At 43.9% G+C, this 20,785-nt stretch overlaps 1 protein-coding gene across 2 annotated transcripts in view; it reads left to right on the forward strand.

Moving 5' to 3' along the window:
- Window positions 1–20,785, forward strand: part of lhpp (phospholysine phosphohistidine inorganic pyrophosphate phosphatase) — a 157,505-nt gene that overhangs the window by 47,694 nt on the left and 89,026 nt on the right. For both annotated transcript variants that reach the window (XM_078564853.1, XM_078564854.1), the window contains exon 5: window positions 1,885–1,977. In XM_078564853.1, coding sequence (XP_078420979.1) covers window positions 1,885–1,977 — 93 coding nt within the window. The remainder of the gene's footprint in view (window positions 1–1,884; window positions 1,978–20,785) is intronic.

Genomic DNA, 20,785 nt, shown 5'->3' on the forward strand with positions numbered 1-20,785 from the left:
CAGGAAGGATGGGATTTTCATTCCGGTGGAGAGGGGTGCAGTAGACAGTAGAGAGTGGGCTGTAGACAGGCCAGTCAACATGGGAAAATGTTCGGAGGAAGACACACGGGATAAAGGACCCACCTCAATGCTATGGGAAATTGTCCCAGTTTATAATAAAAACAGGCCCTCCAGCCCTAATCCTTCATGCCCCCTCACCCCCACACACACCCCATGCCCCATCCATGCCATCCCACGCTCCCCATCCACCCCCTATGGCCCCTCATGCCAAGCTATTACCCTTCCATGCCCATTCACCCACTATACACCAATGAACCCTATAGTGACAGTAGGATGTCTTTAAAAAGACGCTTTAACGAAACAGTCATTCATTGATAACTTACACCTTTCTTTAAAAAAAAATCCTCTTTACTACAGCACGATAAAAGGTTCAATCATCTAGACCCTTTAAAATATCCATAGCTGAACCTACAAGTGCTTGAAACCTCTTTATCTTGTGCAAATGAACATTGTGCAATTCACAGCATAGATAAGGGAGTTAGAGCTGTCTATCAAGCAATGTTTTCTCTCTTCTGGGGATCAGGTATTACTTTTGAAACATCCAAGCCTCCTAACGCACCCCCCCCCACCCCCCTCCTCCACCACCCTGTGTAAAAATTGCTTGATTGACAGCTCTGGCCCTCTGATCTGTGCTGTTAATTGCACAATGTTTGTTTACAGAAGCTAAAGTGTTTCAAGTGCTTGCATTTTCTGCTGTTGATACTTTAAAGGGCATGGATGATTGACACTTTTATTGGGCTGTAGTAAAAAGATTTTTTTTAAAGTATAAAGTTAGCAATGAACGTTTGTCATGAAGCTTATTTTATGCATCCTATTGTCACTATAGGGTTCATTGGTTAATTACAGTGTATAGTGGGTGAATAGGCATAGAGTGCCATAACTTGACATGGGGGGGGGGGGGCATGAGGGGCTATAGGGATTGGTTGGAAGCGGCATACCTTGGCTTAGAGGGCGTGAGGGGCCTAGGGGTTGGTGGGGGGCATACCTTGGCATGGGGGCATGATAGACCATGGGTGTGGGTGAGGGACATAGATTGTCATTGGGGGCATGAAGGGCCATGAGTGTGGTGGATTGATGGGGCATACGTTGGCTTGGGGTGCATGAGAAGGACCTTTTTGAAGTTGCCTTTCAAAAAGTTCCTTTATGTAGACTATGGTTCATGACACCTCTGAGGTGATGACTCTTTGAAAAGCTGGCTTGAATCCATGAAAATTGCAGGGGACTAGGGCCTATCCCCACAATGGAGCCGGCCAGGTCGGGAGTGCAGTGTGTGGGCTCGCGACCCGAACCAGCCCGAACCCTTAAAAGACACTCCTGTAAATGAGAAACCCTGGGATAAGGTCAGGAATCCTGGGACCGGGGCATATCCAACGTTTTTAAAGGTTACCCAACTCGGCGAAAATCCAGCCCAATATTAACTGCCTTTGCTATACACGGTAACTGTAGTGAGGACCATCATTAATCTGATAAAATGATTCATCAGCATGACATTTTTGGATCAAGTTTCTGAGAGAAAAAGTACAGTGACCCAATGTGTACTGTAATGTGACTGCTTCACCCAGGAAATAGAAACTCACTTAAAAAAAAATCAAAATAGCTTGCAGCACAATAATTTCTACAATTAATCATCAAAGCAGCCACTTATTGCCTGTTGCAGTTTGACAAGGAAGTGAATAAATAATCCACAACTAAACGACCACTCTTAATTTACTGAATATCCTTCAGTGCCTTTAATGTACATCTCTATTCTGCCTTGAAGTTTCAGATACCTTTCGCTCGAGAAGTACACGTGAATTTGATTTTATTTTTATTTCCTCCTTCCAGTATGCCTGTGATATTGAAGCTGAAGTTGTAGGCAAGCCGGCAAAAATGTTTTTCTTGTCCGCTTTATCCGACATGGGCTTGGAGCCAGATCGGGTAAGAGCTGTTCGTTAATACTAGGTACTGTCATCTGTTTGATTTTTAAAAAACTTGTTTGAACTGTTTCTGGCGATTTTGGTACACTTGATTTATCAAATGGTTACCGATTTTTCTTCCAGAATTGTTAGTTAAGGTTCAATATTAATGAATTATGGACACAACTGAATTGTTGTTGTGTTTGCAGCAAGCCAAGCTTTTAGTATTTATAAGGAGTAATAAATGTACAGCAAACAGACTTTTCTTTCTGATCAATTGGAGGATATAAAAATCTAACCCACGTACTTCTTCAAATCCATTTTAGATGAATTTTTAACAGTATAAGTCATGGATTTCAAAACCATAGATCTATACATTAACATCAGCTGTGCTTTAACTGCATCTGGTACCGAAATCTAGAGAAGGGTGAACAATCGTGTATCGAATTTAGATTCTTGTGGGACCATGCAGCCCTCAATCGATGCTTAATGAACTGTGATTTATAACTTGAAATTTGTAACTTGAAGTTTATCTTCTGGATAAAAGTTGTTCTTTTCACCTCGCGAATATAGTGGCTAAACAGGTCTCACTTTCAGTTTATTAATAGGGTTCTAAAGATGAATGCCTCAGCTAGAGACCAATAATGAGTGAGAATGACAAACCTGTTGATTGAAAAATTGAAATATTAATGTTTCATCAATTTCCATCTACTATTCAGCAGTGGACTATTGAAGGAGCTCATTGCTTAGCGGTAATATGTTGGAAAGGTTTTTTTCAACTGTGTGGCATCTTTCCATCTCATTTGGTTTGCGCCATGGTGATCAACTCTGTGTTAAGCACCGTCTGGTGTGGCTTGGGAACCCCACTCCAGCATGGCACTCTTTGCCACATTTCCTGCAGAGGACAATAGTGGGCTGAAAGCGTACATGATTCACTGGCCTCTAATTTCTCTGAGCCCCCTTCTCCGCCAGCTGAGCTTTTCGTTTCTGCTTGCCTCTTCCAATGCCCTTCCAGACAGTCAGCCTCCAGAGGCCAAAGCCGTCAACAATTGTCTCCCAGTTATCAGTGTCAATATCCGGCATCTTCATATCTCGCTTTCAGGTGTCCTTGTAATGGAGGTATGGATGCCTAGGAGGTCATGTCATGACCCTGTGCCCAATTCATCATACAGAAGATGTTTGGGTATATGGCCATGATCCATCTGATGAACCTGGCTGAGCCAGCGCAGAATATGTCAAAGAATGTCAGTGCCAGCACAAGACCCCATTTAACCCCACTGTGGATCTCAAAGGGTTCTGATGTTGCACCATCATAGCTGACGTTACCCATCATGGAAAGAGGAGGTCACATTAAGCAGCTTCAGTAGGCAGCTAATTTTCTCCGGTAGCTTAAATAAACCACCTTTGTTCACATGGTCGAATGCCTTGGTGAGATCGGTGAAGGCAATATATACTAGTTGCCTTTGTTCATGGCGTTTCTCTTGCAGCTGCCGGACTGAAGATTATGTCAAATGTAGATCCTCCAGTTCTAAAACCACACTGAGATTTGAGATAAATGTGTTCAGCCAAGATCTACATTCTGACAAAGGCAACACAGGCAAATACTTTTACCATGGTGCTCAGTAGGGAGATGCCTTGATAGTTGTTGCAATTGTTCTGGTTGCACTTGTTCTTGTACAGGATCCCAATCCTTGCATCGTATATGCCCTGGGGTGCTGCCCCTCTCTCCAGCAGAGACAGAGGTTCATGGAGATGATGCAGGAGTGCAGGTTTAGCGTACTTGATGATTTCAGGCAGTATAGCAGCTGCAGCTTTGCTCATGGCAAGTGAGTCAATAGCTTTTCTAAGCTCTTCCACTGTGGGTTCGATATCCAGCTCTGCCATGACAGGCAGATTTTCTATGGTGTCTAGAGTTTCCTTGGTGACAGTGTTCAGCCAAGAGTACAACTCCAACTGTTTATTGCATTACGGTCAGGGTTTTCTTTGCTGATGAACTTGTTGCCTTTTTGACCTCTTCATACATGTCCCTGCCATTCCTTGTGTCGAGGACATCTGGATATTCAGGCAGAATTGTAACCAGTAGTAATTGGCGCACTGCCTATCAGTCTGTTGGACTTTACTTTGAGTGGCTGTTAGTGCATTCAGAGTCTTCTTGCTCAGCTCTCTCCTAAAACTAATGAGAACGAACTGTTTGTTTTCAATGATAAGTTCCATCACAGTGATGTTAACCTCGAACCAGACAGCAAAATTCTCCTCTTGCTTCCCATATATTGAGTGTGCGGTATTGTAGATGGTGTCTCAAAGTATGTTCTATTTCGCTTCTGCACCCTGTGTGGGAATGCCAGAGGGTGTCTGTTCAATCAAGTCGCAGAATATTTGGAGTTTATCTGGGTAGGCAGTACGGCTGATGTTGCTACAAGGACAGCATCTCTGCTTTAAATGAAAAACTTTCAAGGGTTGCATCCTCAGCCTAGTGCACACTAGGGAGTGATCTGTATCACAGCCAGCACTGTGGCAGCTGTGTGTGTTGAAAATACTGTTCAGAGAGTCACCTGTGGTTATAGTCAGATCCAGTTGGTGCCAATGCCCTGATCTTGGATGCCTCCAGGACACCTTGTGGCATGGTTTGTTCTGAAAGAAGGTGTTAGCTTCACAAAGTTCGTGGTAGCAGCAAGACTCCAGTAGTCTCTGTCCGTTCTCATTTATCTTTGTCAGGCCACAATGTCTGAGGCAGGAGGGTCATGCCTCACGGTCCGTGCTCACTCTTGTGTTGAAATCCCACTGAAGGTATAGATGTTCTGATTTAGGGATTCTGATGACAGAAGTGTCAAGCTCCTGATAGAGCTGGTCTTTTGCCTCTGTAGTGGAGCACAGTGTTGGAGCACAGGTACTCATGAGGTTAGCTGGCCCTGTTTGAGTGGAGAGGTGGATAGTGAGAACACATTCTGAACCATTTGTGGGAAGTTCTATCAAGAAGAGTAGCGAGTTCCTTACAGTGAAGCCTGCACCTTGCTCACACGTTTCTTCTGAACTCTCCAGACGAATATGTAATGATTTTCTTTCAGTGACCCATTCTTGACGAGCCTGGTCTCCTGTAGGTATGCTATGTCGATGTTAAGCCTGTCAAGTTCCATGTCTATCACAGCTGTGTTGTGCACGTTATTGACCAACTGAAGTTGTCTGTCGATCCTGTGCATGCGACCCTGATGTTCCAGTTTGCTAACTGAAGTGTTGGCATCTTCTTCCTTTCTGTTTGTTTTGTATTGTTTGCCTGATACGATGGATTCCATCCACTTGTTGAGCAGACTCTAAGCTCCAAGAACCAATTGAAGTAGATGTACTGTGGCAGGTCAGCACCTTACTTATTCAGGGGCTGCCCAACGAAGCGGCCGGTGGCTGACCAGTGGCTCAGCATGGTACCTGCCACCTTCAGAGACAGCCCATAGCACCCGTTCTCTATGCTAATTGAATTGGGTTTATCTCTCGTAACTGCTGTCTCTCATTTTGTGTTAATGCTGTGCAACAAAGCTGGAAAGTGTTCTCCAGCGCGCAAGCCTGGGCAAAATGTATGGAAACCTTGGGCTGCCCAAACATTAGGGTCCCCCCTTCGACCTCCCCACTTGGGTGAAAAGGAATTTAAAGCACGACATTTGGCACCAGCCTGGTTGCAGGAGTTACCTGGAAAGATGACATGTTTAGACATCAGTCTGTCCTTGTCATGGTTTACTCACTTTGCCTTTAACTCCCGAACTATCCATAAGGCAGTGAGGCTATTCGTCCTTAGCTGGGAGTTTAACTCATGACTGCTAGGGTGTGCCCACATGCTGGTAGCAGACATAACACATGGCATGTCTGGGGGCCAAATCTCCTCCAAGTTCCTCTGGGGCCCAAAAAGACCCAGTTTCAGTGTCGCCACGAGCTGGCACAGGACAGAACTTGTTGATGGAGAGACTGTATACTAACAAAGAGAGACTTTACACTCTTGGCTCTCTTTTTCGCATTGCTGCTAGCCAGCGGTGTGGGTTGAAAATGAGAAGCAAACTAGCACACAATAGTGGAAAGCATGCTAACTGACTTCACCCACACACTAGACGCATCACATTAACCTGTTGGACACACACAGGTTCCCTGGTGATCTGTGGATTCGATGCTTTCACCGACCCAGCCAGAGTTCAATTCTGGATCAGGGAATGAAGAATTTCAGCTTTGTTTAGCTGGAATCTGTGCCATGCTTAGTTGGTATCCGTGCCATGTTTAGCTGGTATCCTAGCTTGTTGGTAACTGTGCCGTGTTTAGCTGGTATTGTGCCATGTTTAGCTGGTTGGTATCCCTGCCATGTTTAGCTGGTATCCTAGCTTGTTGGTAACTGTGCCGTTTTTAGCTGGTATTGTGCCATGTTTAGCTGGTTGGTATCCGTGCCATGTTTAGCTGGTATCCTAGCTTGTTGGTAACTGCCGTGTTTAGCTGGTATTGTGCCATGTTTAGCTGGTTGGTATCCGTGCCATGTTTAGCTGGTATCCATGCTATTTCAAAGCACAATGTTCAGGCGGTCACATGCTGTTTCAATCACTAAAATTGTATTGTAAACATTGCTAAATGATGATGAGTCAGCACATTTGACTTTTTTTAGATAAACTGTTGACCCCATGACTTCAAGTGGAAGCCTGGTTGAATCAGTCTTTTGACTTCTCATCCGTTTATGATTATAAGACAGTTGAAATATATGTATGGAAGTGATGTGAGCACTCTTATTTTTTTGCCTTGCCATGCCTGGAAAAATATACTCTAGCCACTCGTTGGAATAAATGAAAAAGTCCATCCAAACAGTTTTGGGTCACAGTGGAAAGTGCATTTTGTACTAGCTATAAAAAAAAAAGTTGTGACTTCTAGAGGTAAGCAAAGGCATTCAATATTATCTTTTCTTCTTGTATATGGAAAAGAAATGACAAGAGCAGCTTTTAATTGTAGAAAGAGGGCACTCGTGCCAACTTCTGCCTGTGCTGCATCTCCCAGGATGAATCTGGTTGTTTCTCGTTTCCCACGTATACTTTTATCCACATGAAGCAAAACTTAGAAATGAGTGTTTCCAGTATATAATCTGGAGATTATCTGAATCATTTGATATATTACATAAAATATAGAACACAGAAATGCACTGTTATCAAACCTGCCGACAAGGGTGGTGCTGTTGTTGTCTGGCGTACTGACCTCTACCTCGCAGAGGCTGAACGCCAACTCGCAGACACTTCCTCCTACCTCCACCTGGACCATGACCCCACCACCGAACATCAAGTTATCATTTCCAAGACTGTCACTGACCTCATCTCCTCTGGAGATCTTCCCTACATAGCTTCCAACCTCCATAATTTCCCAACCTCGGACGGCCCGCTTCTACCTCCTCCCCAAAATCCACAAACAGGCTTGTCCTGGTAGACCGATCGTGTCAGCCTGTTCCTGCCCCACGGAACTCATTTCTTCCTATCTTGACTCTGTTCTGTCTCCTCTTGTCCAGTCTCTTCCCACCTACATCCACGATTCCTCTGAGGCCCTACATCATATCAACAATTTCCAGTTTCCTGGCCCCAACCGCCTCCTCTTCACCATGGACATTCAATCCCTCTACACCTCCATCCCCCACCGGGATGGTCTGATGGCTCTCCGCTTCTTCCTCGAGCAGAGACCCGAACAATCCCCATCCACCACTACTCTTTTCCGTCTGGCTGAACTTGTTCTCTCACTGAACAATTTCTCCTTAAACTCGTCTCACTTCCTCCAAATAAAAAGTGTGGCTATGGGTACCCGCATGGGCCCCAGTTATGCCTGTCTCTTTATGGGGTATGTGGAATATTCCTTGTTCCAGTCCTACTCAAGCCTCCTCCTGCAACTCTTTCTCTGGTACATCGATGACTGCTTCTGTGCTGCTTCATGCTTCTGGACCTGGAAAAATTTATTAATTTTGCTTCCAATTTCCACCCCTCCATCATTTTCACATGGTCCATCTCTGACACTTCCCTTCCCTTCCTTGACCTCTCTGTCTCAATTTCTGGTGATAGACTGTCCACCAATATTCATTACAAATCCACTGACTCCCACAGCTACCTCGACTACAACTCCTCACACCCCACTTCCTGTAAGGACTCCATCCCATTCTCAGTTCCTCCGCCTCCGTCGCATCTCTTCCGATGATGCCACTTTCCAAAACAGTTCCTCTGACATATCTTCCTCCTTCCTTAACCGAGGTTTCCCACCCACGGTGGTTGACAAGGCCCTCAACCGTGTCCAACCCATCTCCCACGCCTCTGCCCTCACACCTTCATCTTCCTCCCAGAACCATGATAGGGTCCCCCTTGCCCTCACTTTTCACCCCACCAGCCTCCGCATTCACAGGATCATCCATCGCCATTTCCACCAACTCCAGCATGATGCCACCACCAAACACATCTTCCCTTCACCCCCCCTTGGCGGCATTCCATAGGGACCGTTCCCTCCACGACACCCTGGTCCACTCCTCTATCACCCCCAACACCTCAACCCCCCCCCTCCCACAGCACCTTCCCATGCAATCGCAGAAGGTGCAACACCTGCCCCTTTACTTCCCCCCTCCTCACCGTCCAAGGGCCCAAACACTCCTTTCAAGTGAAGCAGCATTTCACTTGCACTTCCCTCAATCTAGTCTACTGCATTCGCTGCTCCCAATGCAGTTTCCTCAACATTGGAGAGACCAAACGCAGACTGGGTGACCGTTTTGCGGAACACCTTCAATCTGTCCGCAAGCATCACCCAGACCTCCCTGTCGCTTGCCATTTCAACACACCACCCTGCTCTCAATGCCCACATGTCCGTCCTTGGCCTGCTGCATTGTTCCAGTGAAACTCAACGCAGACTGGAGAAACAGCACCTCATCTCCCGATTAGGCACTTTACAACCTTCCGGACTGAACATTGAGTTCAACAACTTCAGATCATGAACTCTTCTCCATCCTCACCCCTTTTTGATCCCCTTTTTCAAATATTTATTTATTAATTTTTATATATTTTTCCCCATGTATTTTCATTGTTATTATAAGTTTATTTCCATTCATTGTTTTATCCCCACCTTTTGGCTTATTTCGATCTTTTTTTCCACACACACAACACCCCCACCCCACCTCCCCCGCCAGGGGCCATCTGTCACTTGCTCATTCTACTTTCTACTCTTAATGTCACCATTAGCACCTCCTTTAGCCAGTATCACCACCTTATGTTTGTGACATCTTTTGCAATCTCCTCTTTGCCTCCACCTATCACTGGCCTTATATCCAGCTTCACCTGTCCCACCCCCCTCAAACAGTATATATTTCACCACATTTTTACTTCTCTTTAGTTCTGAAGAAGTCATACGGACTCGAAACGTTAACTCTGTCTTTCTCTCCACAGATGCTGTCAGACCTGCTGAGGTTTTTCCAGCAATTTTTGTTTTTGTTACAGAAATATGCATTTGGCCCCTTTGGTCTAAGGCAGCATTTATGCTCCATACAAGCATCCTCCCAATCTTATTCATAGGAACATAACCGAAATAGAAGTAGGAGTAGGCCATGTCCCATTGAGCTTGACCCACATTCACTTAGACCATGATCTTATACCTCAGTCCACATTCCCACCCTATCCTCTGACCTCTTGACTTCCCAACCCTCTCAGAACTCAAGAACACGAAATAGGAGCAGGGGTAGACCATATGGCCCATCAAGCTTGCTCACCCATTCAGTTCGATCATGGCTGATCCTGAGCTTCAGCACCACTTTCCTGCCTGCTCCCCATAGTCAATGTATCAGTAATTATACTGTCAAGGTCCAATAACAATCATCTTGTTGTCTGGCAATTACATTGTATGGCAATTATATTGTTAAGACAATTGCATTGTTAAAATGGGTGATGGGCATTGGATCACCTATAAATGGGTACAGCTGTAACACTCTGGGGTGGGAGGGACTGGGAGTTTGTTACTCTGCAGTGCTATCTTAAGAATAAACCTGCTTGAGGTAAAACACTGGCTTTGGCCTCATTCTTCCACGATAAGCACTTGTTGGAATAACAGCCATATCCCTTGGTTCCCCGAGAGACCAAGAATCTTCCATCCCAGCCTTAAGTATATTCAACAATGGTGCATCCATAATCCTCTGGGATACAGAATTCCAAAGGGTCACAACCCTTTGAATGAAGAAATTTCCCCTCATTTCAGTCCTAAATGGCTTCCCCCTTATCCTGAGTCTGTGCCCCTGTGTTTTAGATTCACCAGCCAGTGGAAACAACCTCTGTGTCAAGCCCCATCATAATCTTGTGTGTTTCAATGAGGTCACCTCTCATTCTTCTAAACTGCAGAGAGTATAGGCCCAATTTTCTCAGCCTCTCATTATAGGACAACCCTCTCATCCCAGGGACCAATCTAGTGAACCTTTGCCTTCAATGCAAGTACATCTCTCCTTAAATATAGAAACCAAAACTGCACACAGTATTCCAGATCTCGTCTCACCAAAACCCTGCACTTCCCGTACTTCAATCCCCTGCAGTAAAGGCCAAAATGCTATTTGCCTTTCTAATTGTTTGCAGTACCTGCATGCTAACTTCTGTGTTCCTTGTTCAAGCACACCCAAGTCTCTCCGTATGTCAACGTTTTTCAAGTTTCAATCCTTTTAAAAAAAATTCTGCATTTCTATTCTTAACGACTAAAGTGAATAATCTCACACTTCCCCACATTCGACTCCATCTGCCATCTTGTTGCCCACTTACTTGACCTGTCTGTGGCCGGGATTTTCCATTCCCACTGGCATCAGGCATGTTCGGTGGCGAGAGCGGACAATATGGTGAGAAGATCAAAAATTGGAAACAGTGGGTTTGGGACAATACGGTGTGAAAAGCTGCCATTTCAGCCGCTGGGTAAAGCATCATTTTTCCTGCCTACTACCGCACTTAGTACAAATCTAGGACGATTCCACCCTATATCTCTCTGCAGCCTCGCTCTGTCCCACTCACAGCTTACGTCACAAATGTAGATACATTATTCTCTGCCTCTTCGACTAAGTCATCAATATTGATTGTAAATAGCTGAGGCCCCAGCACTGATCCTTGTGGCACTGCACTGTCCTAGTCACAGCCTGCCAATTTGAAAATGCTCCATTTATGCCTACTCTTTGCTTCCTGTCCGTTAACCAATCCTCTACCAATGCTAATATATTACCCCCAACTCCATGAGCCCTAACCTTTCCTGTTAACTTTTTGTGTGACACCTTATCAAATGCCTTTTGGAAATCCAGATATACTACATCTTTTGATTGACCTTTTATCTACCCCACCTAGCTTCATCCTCAAAAAGCTCCAGTAAATTTTTAAAACACAATTTCCCTTTCATAAAAGCATGTTGATTTTGTCTGATCGTAGTATGTTTTTCTAAGTGCATTATTCAGTCCTCCTTAATAATAGATTCGAGCACTTTCCCAGTGACTGATGTCAGGCTAACTGGCCTGTATTTCCCTGTTTTCTTTCTCCCTCCTTTCTTGAATAGCAGTGTTACATTTGCTAACTTCTGATCTGCTAGGACCATTCCAGAATTGAGGGAATTTGGGAATATCATAACCAGTGCACACACTATCTCTGCAGCTCTCTCTTTTAGAACCCTAGTATGTAGGCCATCAGATCCTGTGGATTTGTTTCTCCTGTACTTTTTCTCTGCTGATATTAATTACCTTAATTTCTTCTTTTTAGTCCCTAGGTTACCCTCCATTGCTGGTGTGCAACTTGTGTCTTCTGCTGTGAAGACAAGACAAAATATTTGTTCAATATATCTGCAATTTCCTCATTTCCCATAATAATTTCTCTATTCTCTGCTTCCAAGGGACCAACATTTACTTTAGCTACTCTCTTCCTGTTTATAAAATCTCTTACAACCCTTTTTTAAATTCCTGGCTAGTTTGCACGTGTATTCTTTTTATTTTCCTTTTTATCAACTTTTTGGTGGCCCTTTGCTAGTTTCTAAAAACACTCCCAATCCTCAGACTTGGTACTTTTCTCTGTAACATTATAAGCCTCGTTTTTTAAAAAATATTTATTCTTTCATGGGATGTGGGCGTCACTGGCAAGGCCAGCATTTGTTGCCCACTAATTGCCTGGCTTCCTAGGCCATTTCAGAGGGCAGTTAAGAATCGACCATGTTACTATGGGACTGGAGTCTCATGTAAGCGAGGCCGGGTAAGGATGGCAGATTTCCTTCCCTGAAGGGCACTAGTGAACTAAATGGGTTTTTAACAACAAGCAATGATAGTTGTCGTGGTCTAGCTTTATATTCCAGATTTATTAATTGAATTTAAATTCCACCAGCTCCTATGGTAGGATTTGACCCTAGGATCAGAGCATTAGCCTGGGCCTCTGGGCTACTAGTCCAGTGACATTACCACTATGCCACCGTCTCCCCCTTTTTAAAAATCTACTACTATCCTTAACTTCCTGACCTAAGCCACGATGGATCTTTATTGCTGACTTTTTGTTTTTCAATGGAATATATTTTTATTGAACCTTTTGAATTGCTTCTTTAGATGTTTCCCACTAATTATTTACGACCATAACTTTTGGTCTATTTACCCATTCAACCTTAGCCAGTTTCCCCCTCATACCTATTTTATTGACTTTGTTTAAATTTAAGATTCTTGTTTGTGATTAGAGTTTATCACTTTCAAACTTAATATGGAGTTCAATTGTATTATGATCACTAGTTCCGAGCAGATCTTTTACTATAAGATCACTAATTAACGCAGTATTAGATCTAAAATAGCTTTATCCCTAATTAGTTCCACAATGTACTGCTCCAGGAAACTGTCAAGTAAACATTCTACAAACTCATCTTCTAGACCACCTTTGCCAATTTGATTAATCCAGTCTATATGAAGATTAAAGTTCTCCACAATTATTACATTGCTTTTGATATATGCTCCAATAATTTCTTGTTTAATGCTCTGACCAATGGTATAACTAGTGTTAGGGTGCTTACTAACTGTTCCTACCAGCATTCTCAGAGTTTTGCTATTGCTGATTTCTATCCATATTGATACTGCTTCATGATCTTTTGAGCCAAGATCCTTTCTCACTAATGTCCTTCACAATCAGGGCTACCTCTCCTCCATTGCCATTCGGGCTGTCTTTTTGAAATATCTTGCACCCTGGAATACTTATTGCCCAGTCTTTGTCACCATGTAACCATGTATCTGTAATGGTGGAGATCTAACCTATTTATCTTTATTTATGCTACTAGTTCATCAATCTTATTGTGGATGCTTTGCACATTCATTTTTTTACTACTATTCTTTGAATGGACTTTCTCATTTATGCACTGTTACACTCCCTGTCCCTTTATGTCCCACCGTGCCTGTTTTTATCCTCATCGCTACACATTTCTATTGCCTTGACTTTTCTCTTTAGATTTCTAAATCTCCCTTCACCCTCCCCTTCCCTCATCACTAGCACCCCACCCCACCCCCCCCCCCTTATGTGTTTATGTAGTCTTTCCTTAAATGCTTCAATGCAATTCACCCCCAACTACTCCATATGGCAGTCAGTTCATCATTTCCACTCTCTCTCAGTAAAGAAGTTTCTCCTGAATTTCATATTGGATTTATTAGTGACTGTCTTATATTAATGACTCCTTGTTTTGGTTCCCCCACTAGTGAAAATATGACTTTAAATATAATGTAGGACTGCAACATGGGTTTCAAGGGAGTGTGAAGGAAAATGTGGTGGGGTTGGGGGGCATTGGAGGAAAGAACATTAAACCAGCTGGGGAAACTGGAAAGAAAATGGAAAAAATCAAAATAAATACGTTTTGAACAGATCCTCGTTCGGGACAGAATAAGAGAATAGTGGATTTTCATACAAACAAGAAATTCTGTGGGTAAAACCTCATGTACTTTGCCTTTTTGTGTCCAAAATGGTTCTTTGCATGTTTAATTGTTTGAATGCCTATTGAACTTTGCCTTATAATGTATTCTTGGCTGAGAGCCCAGACATCCATTACAGTACCAAGCAAGTGAAAAGGTGGAGGATGAAAAAGAATAAAAGGGAAGGTCTGTGATGGGGTAGAGGGTAGGAGAGATTAAATGACAAAAGGATTCATGGTGCAAAGCAGTGGTAAAGATAAAAGATTTCTCTGAGGTGTGAATGGCAGACCCTGAATAGTTGCTGTCTGAACGCAAAAAAAGGAAAACAGAAAGAAACAAGAAAAATAAACTAACCATCAAAGATAAAGGATAAAGCACAGATCCCTGTGGTATGCCACTGGACACTGGCTTCCAGTCGCTAAAGCTGTCATTACCCTCTGTCTCCTACAACTTAGCCAATTTTGAATCCACCTTATCAAATTACCCTGTATCCCATGTGCATTTGCCTTCTTTATAAGTGTCCCATGTGGGACCTTGTCAAAGGCCTTGCTGAAATCCATATAGACTATGTAATCTATATAATTATTAAGAGAGGTTGGTTAGACTTGGGTTGTTTTCATTGGAGCAGAGAAGACTGAGGGGAGACCTGATCGAGGTGTACAAGATTATGAGGGTCATGGACAGGGTGGATAGGGAGCAGCTGTTCCCCTTAGTTGAAGGGTCAGTTACGAGGGGACATAAGTTCAAGGTGAGGGTCAGGAGGTTTAGGGGGAATGTGAGGAAAAACTTTTTTACCCAGAGGGTGGAGACGGTCTGGAATACACATGGGATGCAGGGTAATTTGATAAGGTGGGTTCAAAATTGGCTTAGCTGTAGGAGACAGAGGGTGATGACAGAAGGCTGCTTTAGTGACTGGAAGCCAGTATCCAGTGGCGTACCACAGGGATCTGTGCTCGGTCCCCTATTATTTATCATTTATATAAACGACATAGATGACTGTGGGGGGTAGGATTAGTAAGTTTGCGGATGACACAAAGATTGGCCGGGTGGTTAATAGTGAGGTTGAGTGTCTTGGGCTACAGGAAGATATAGATGGGATGGTCAAATGGGCAGATAAGTGGCAGATGGAATTTAACCCTGAAAAGTGTGAGGTGATGCACTTTGGAAGGAGTAACTTGACAAGGAAGTATTCAATGAACGGCATGACACTAGGAAGTTCTGAGGAACAAAGGGACCTTGGCGTGTGTGTCCATAGATCTCTGAAGGTGGAGGGGCATGTTAGTGGGGTGGTGAAAAAGGCACATGGGACACTTGCCTTTATCAATCGAGGCATAGATTACAAAAGTAGGGAGGTCGTGTTGGAGTTGTATAGAACCTTGGTGAGGCCACAGCTGGAGTACTGTGTGCAGTTCTGGTCGCCACATTATAGGAAGGATGTGATTGCACTGGAGGGGGTGCAGAGGAGATTCACCAGGATGTTGCCTGGGATGAAACATTTAAGTTATGAAGAGAGGTTGGATAGACTTGGGTTGTTTTCGTTGGAGCAGAGAAGACTGAGGGGCGACCTGATCGAGGCGTACAAGATTGAGGGGCATGGACAGGGTGGATAGGGAGCAGCTGTTCCCCTTAGTTGAAGGGTCAGTCACGAGAGGACATAAGTTCAAGGTGAGGGACAGGAGGTTTAGGGGGGATGTGAAGAAAAACTTTTTTACCCAGAGGGTGGTGACGGTCTGGAATGCGCTGCCTGGGAGGGTGGTGGAGGCGGGTTGCCTCACATCATTTAAAAAGTACCTGGATGAGCACTTGGCACATCATAACATTCAAGGCTATGGGCCAAGTGCCGGTAAATGGGAATAGGTAGTTAGGTCAGGTGTTTCTCATGTGTCGGTGCAGACTCGATGGGCCAAAGGGCCTCTTCTGCACTGTGTGATTCTGTGAAACAACATTTGAGCAGAGGTTGCAGTCTAAAACTGTTGAGCTCAATATTGAGCTTAGAAAGTTGTAGAATGCCTTGCTGAAAGATGAGGTGCTGTTCCTTAAGCTTGCATTGACCTTCATTGATACATTGCAGGAGACCAAGAACAGAAAGTTCGAGTGGGAGCAAGGTGGAGATTTGAAATGACAGGCGACTGGAAGCTCAAGGTCATGCTGTCAGGCTGAATGGAAGTGTTCTACCTAGTCTGTGTTTGGTCCCCAAGTGTAGGGAAGACCATAGTATGAGCAGCAAATACAGTATACGAAATTGAGAGAAGTACAAGTAAATTGCTGTTACACCTGGGAAGTGTGTTTGGGGCTTCGGGCGGTGAAAAGGGTGATGGTAAAAGGGCAGCTATGACATCTCCTGTATGTGCATGGAACGATGTGGTGGGAAGGGGAGAAAGTGTTGGGGATGATTGAGGAGAGGACCAGGGTTTACCAGTCCCTTTGGAATGCTGAAAGTGAAAGGGAAGTTCTGTTTGGTGTGGTATCATGCTGGAGTTGGCAGAGATTCTTCTTGTTTTCTACCCAAAATGGGATATCTGCCTGTTTAAGGATTTTTAATGTTTAACAGTCTCTGTTTAATATTTCTGGTGGAAAATGCCTTCTTCTATTTGAAACTGACTGTTCTGGTGAGAATAATTGGCAGTGAGTTCAAACACAGAAGTTCACACCACATTTTTCCATTGGTGCCCTGGTTTAATGCCAAACCTACTTCCCAATTAGAAGCAGATCAGGAGCAGACAAGCCCCATTATTGTTATCGAATGTCAAACCTGGCCTTGCTGGTTGGAAGCTAAATTTCACAGCATGTTGGTACATGAGTTAGCTGCAGCATAGAATATTAGAGCACAGTTTTTTTTTCTGGTCCCTTAGTCTAGATTAAATATCACTTCTCCCTGTGGCTACCTGAAGCACATTATTATTGGTGCTTTATGCCCAGTCAGTTGGCGGAGGTGCTCTTTGTTTCTTTTATTAAATAAACAATACTTACACCCTTTCTTTGGGTTGCTTTATGTTATATTCAATTTACCTATGGTGAGGTTTTTGCAAAATGTCTATATGTTTTAGCTCTATGTTATGAGAGTCAATGGTCAGTAGTTTTCCTGATGTAAGAGAGCTTGGGATATACGACCATCCCAGGGCTCACCAAGCTCTGGGTGAGAGTCAGGTTTGAATGTTATGCTTCTTGCCACTGGAGGCTAGTGTCACCCTGGTTGACTGGTGGTGCTTGGGTATCTGGCTGGGGGTTGAATTCAAAGCCAGACCATTTGGTATCTCTGGAAAGTGGGATCAGATTGGATGGCTACCTATCAGCCGGTATGGACACAGTGGACTGAATGGTCTCCTTCCAAGCTGTAAATCTCTGTTTCTATGATTCCGTGGTAATTCTAACAATCATCACCTCTGAAGGCTTTGACAATATTTGAAGATTTGCCAGTCGCAAGAGAAAACCTGCAGCTTCAGTGCCCCTTTTATTAAAAAAACGTGTTTGCTTTTATTTTTCCTTACCTGACATCTGTATAATGAAGTTACATTGACCTGCAGAGTTGCTGTTGACAGTATGTTGGATGACCTAATTGCCAGGCAGTGGGCTTGGTGGGCATTGGACAAACCTGCCACAGAATCAGAAGAAGAAATCAGATAAATAAATTATTCAGTAGTGTAAACACTTTGATTGTGAGTAGAGCTGTTACTATCCCAGCACTAATCTGATCCTGATAGCCCCTCTGTAAGTGCTGTTTGTAAGTGTAGGTCTTTAATAGCTCATCAGAACTGCAACATTCACTTGAGTACATTCCCCCAAACTTAATCTGTTTTTTATTTCCTTCAAATACCCTTTTAATAATGGAATAAATTTTATTTTTTTTAAAGTTTCATAAATATGAAGAGAAGCTTTGTGTTTAAAGCTGCTTCAATCAATAAAGTTGTCATCAATGATTTCTGCTGTTCAATATTGTTGAATAGGTATTAACTCTGCATTCCGTTATGAATGCAGTCTTGTTGTACGCAACATAAAGGAGAACAGTCTTTACCCCGAGGACTTGGAATAATGCACGGTCTTTACTCCTTTTGAAGGAGCCAAGAACTGAAGCTTTCGAACAGAGCTTGCACGTTGTGCTGCTCCTCCCACTTCTACAGCCATAGTTATTACCATTTAAAATTACTTTTTGGGCAGCAATTCTTTACGGAACTTTAAATATATTCACAAATGTTTGCATACTGAAAGTATAAGGTGATTCCTTTAAATGCATGATGATGTAAACCATTAATCTTTCTCCCTGGGGTGTCCATCATATGTGTCTGGCAGAATAACAGGTGACCCTCAGCCAGGCCTCCATTGATATTATGACTGAAAAGTGAAAAGGACAGTTCACTTCATTTGACCACCTCCCCCACTTCAACCCCCCACCGCCCCCTCTCTATTACTCGTGGAAGATGAGAAATTTAATAAGTGAGGAATCGTGCCTGTATTTTTCACTGCTGCGATGTGTTAATGTAGCACCACTTGTTGCCACAATATTACAGCCTGTGTTGAGCTTGTTAAAATAGCCCCTGCCAACTTAATTGTGAAAACTTTAGGCATAATTAATAATAGAACTCGACCTTCTGGGATCTGTTTTTCAGCATAAATCAGACACATTAGATCATTGATTTTTCTCTATTCTGACTGTTAAGGTCTTATCCTAAGTGACATGAATTGAATAATTCTCCCAACCCATTGCCACTTAGTGTACTCCTCCTCTCTGCACCATCCCTTCCTCCACCCAATTTTGTCCTGACTGGTGCTAATTTTATCAAGCCGGCCTTGAGAAGCTCTGAGTAATCTGCAGAGGGGTGGACAGGAAAGGAAAAGTCACACTGACTTTGTGTCAGAAGTGTTTGAAGAACATGTAAATATTTTGAAGGCATATTAAAAATAACTTTCAGGTCTTCCTTTATAAGCACTCTTCTCAGTTTTATTAACAGGAAATTTAATGATTAAGTAATCCCACAGCCAACGGATCAGATCTAAGCTCTTCCACCCTGCCACATCCAGTTGTGAATGGCGGTGGACAATTAAACAACTAACTGAAGGTGGAGGCTTCTAAAGCATCCCCATCCTCGATGATGGGGGAAGCCCAGCACATCAGTGCAAAAGATAAGGCTGAAGCATTTGCAACAGTCTTCAGCCAGAAGTGCCAAATGGATGATCCATCTTGGCCTCCTCTGGAGGTCCCCAGTATCACAGATACCAGTCTTCAGCCAATTCAATTCACTCCACGTGGTATCGGGAAATGGCTGAAGGCACTGGATTCTGCAAAGGCTATGGGCCCAGACAGCATTCCAGCATTAGTACTGAAGACTTGTGCTCCAGAACTAGCTGTGCCCTAGTCAAGCTGTTTCAGTACGGCAACTACACTGGCATTGACCTGGCAATGTGAAAAATTGCCCAGGAATGTCCTGTCCACAAAAAGCAGGACAAATCTAACGCAGCCGATTAACCACTCCATAAAGTGACGGAAGGTGTTATCGACAGCGCTATCAAGTGGCACTTACTCAGCAATAACCTGGTCACTAACGCTCAGTTTTGGTTCTGCCAGGACCACTCATCTCCTGATCGCATTACAGCCTTCGTCCAAACATTGACAAAGGAGCTGAACTCCAGAGGCGAGGTGAGAGTGACTACCCTTGACGTCGAAGCAATGTTTGACTGAGTTTGGCATCAAGGAGCCCGAGCAAGACTGGAGTCAATGGGAATCAGGGGGAAAACTCCATTGGTTGGAGTCATACCTAGCACAAAGGAAGATGATTGTGGTTGGTGGAGATCAATCATCTCAATCACGGGATATTGTTGCTGGAGCTCCTCAGGGTAGTGTCCTCGGCCTAACCATCTTCAGCTGCTCCATCAATGACCTTCCTTCCATCATAAGGTCAGAAGTGGGGATGTTCGCTGATGATTCAGCATCATTCATGACTCTTCTGATATTGAAGCAGTCCATGTCCATATGCAGCAAGACGTGGACAACATTCAGCATTAGGCAGACAAGTGGCAAGTAACACTCAAGTCACACATGGTCAGGCAATGACCATCTCCAACAGGAAAGAATCTAACCATCTACCCTTGACATTCAATGGCATTATCTTCACTTAATCCCCCGTTTTCAACATCCTAGGTGTTATCATTGACCAATAACTGAACAGGACTAGGAATATAAATGCTGTGGCTACAAGAGCAGGCCAGAGGCAGGGAATCTTGCAGCAAGAAACTCACCTCCTGACTCCACAAAGCCTGTCCACCATCTACAAGGCACAAATCAGGAGTGTGATGGAATGCTCTCCACTTGCCTCGATGAGTGCAGCTCCAACAGCACTTGAAACTCGACACCATCCAGGACAAAGCACCCCACTTGATCAACCCCCATCCACCACCTTCAACATTCACTCCTTCCGCCACCGACGCACAGTAGCAGCAGTGTGTACCATCTACAAGATGCAGTGCAGGAACTCACCAAGGCTCCTTCGACAGCACCTTCCAAACCTGTGACTTCTACCACCTAAAACGACAAGGGCAGCAGATAGATGGGAACTCCACCACTTGCAACATCCCCTCAAAGCCACTCACCATCCTGACTTGGAAATATATCGCCGTTCCTTCACTGTCGCTGATTTAAAATCCTGGAACTCCCTTCCTAACAGCACTGTGGGTGTATCTACACCACGCGGACTGCAGCGGTTTAAGAAGGCAGCTCATTACCACCTCCTCGAGGGAAATTAGGGATGGGCAATAAATGGTGGCCTAGCCAGCAACACCTATTCCACGTAAACGATAAATAAAAGAAAATTGGATGAAAACTGTCAAATTGTGTGAAGCGCAAATGGAAGAGAATTGCTAATAATGAATTGCTGTTGAACAAAGAAAGAAATAGGAGAATTCCCATCATTTGGAGAAAGCTTCAAGCCCAGTGCACAGA

This window comes from Cetorhinus maximus, chromosome 20, assembly GCF_964194155.1.
Source record: "Cetorhinus maximus chromosome 20, sCetMax3.hap1.1, whole genome shotgun sequence".
Classification (NCBI taxonomy): Eukaryota; Metazoa; Chordata; class Chondrichthyes; order Lamniformes; family Cetorhinidae; genus Cetorhinus; species Cetorhinus maximus.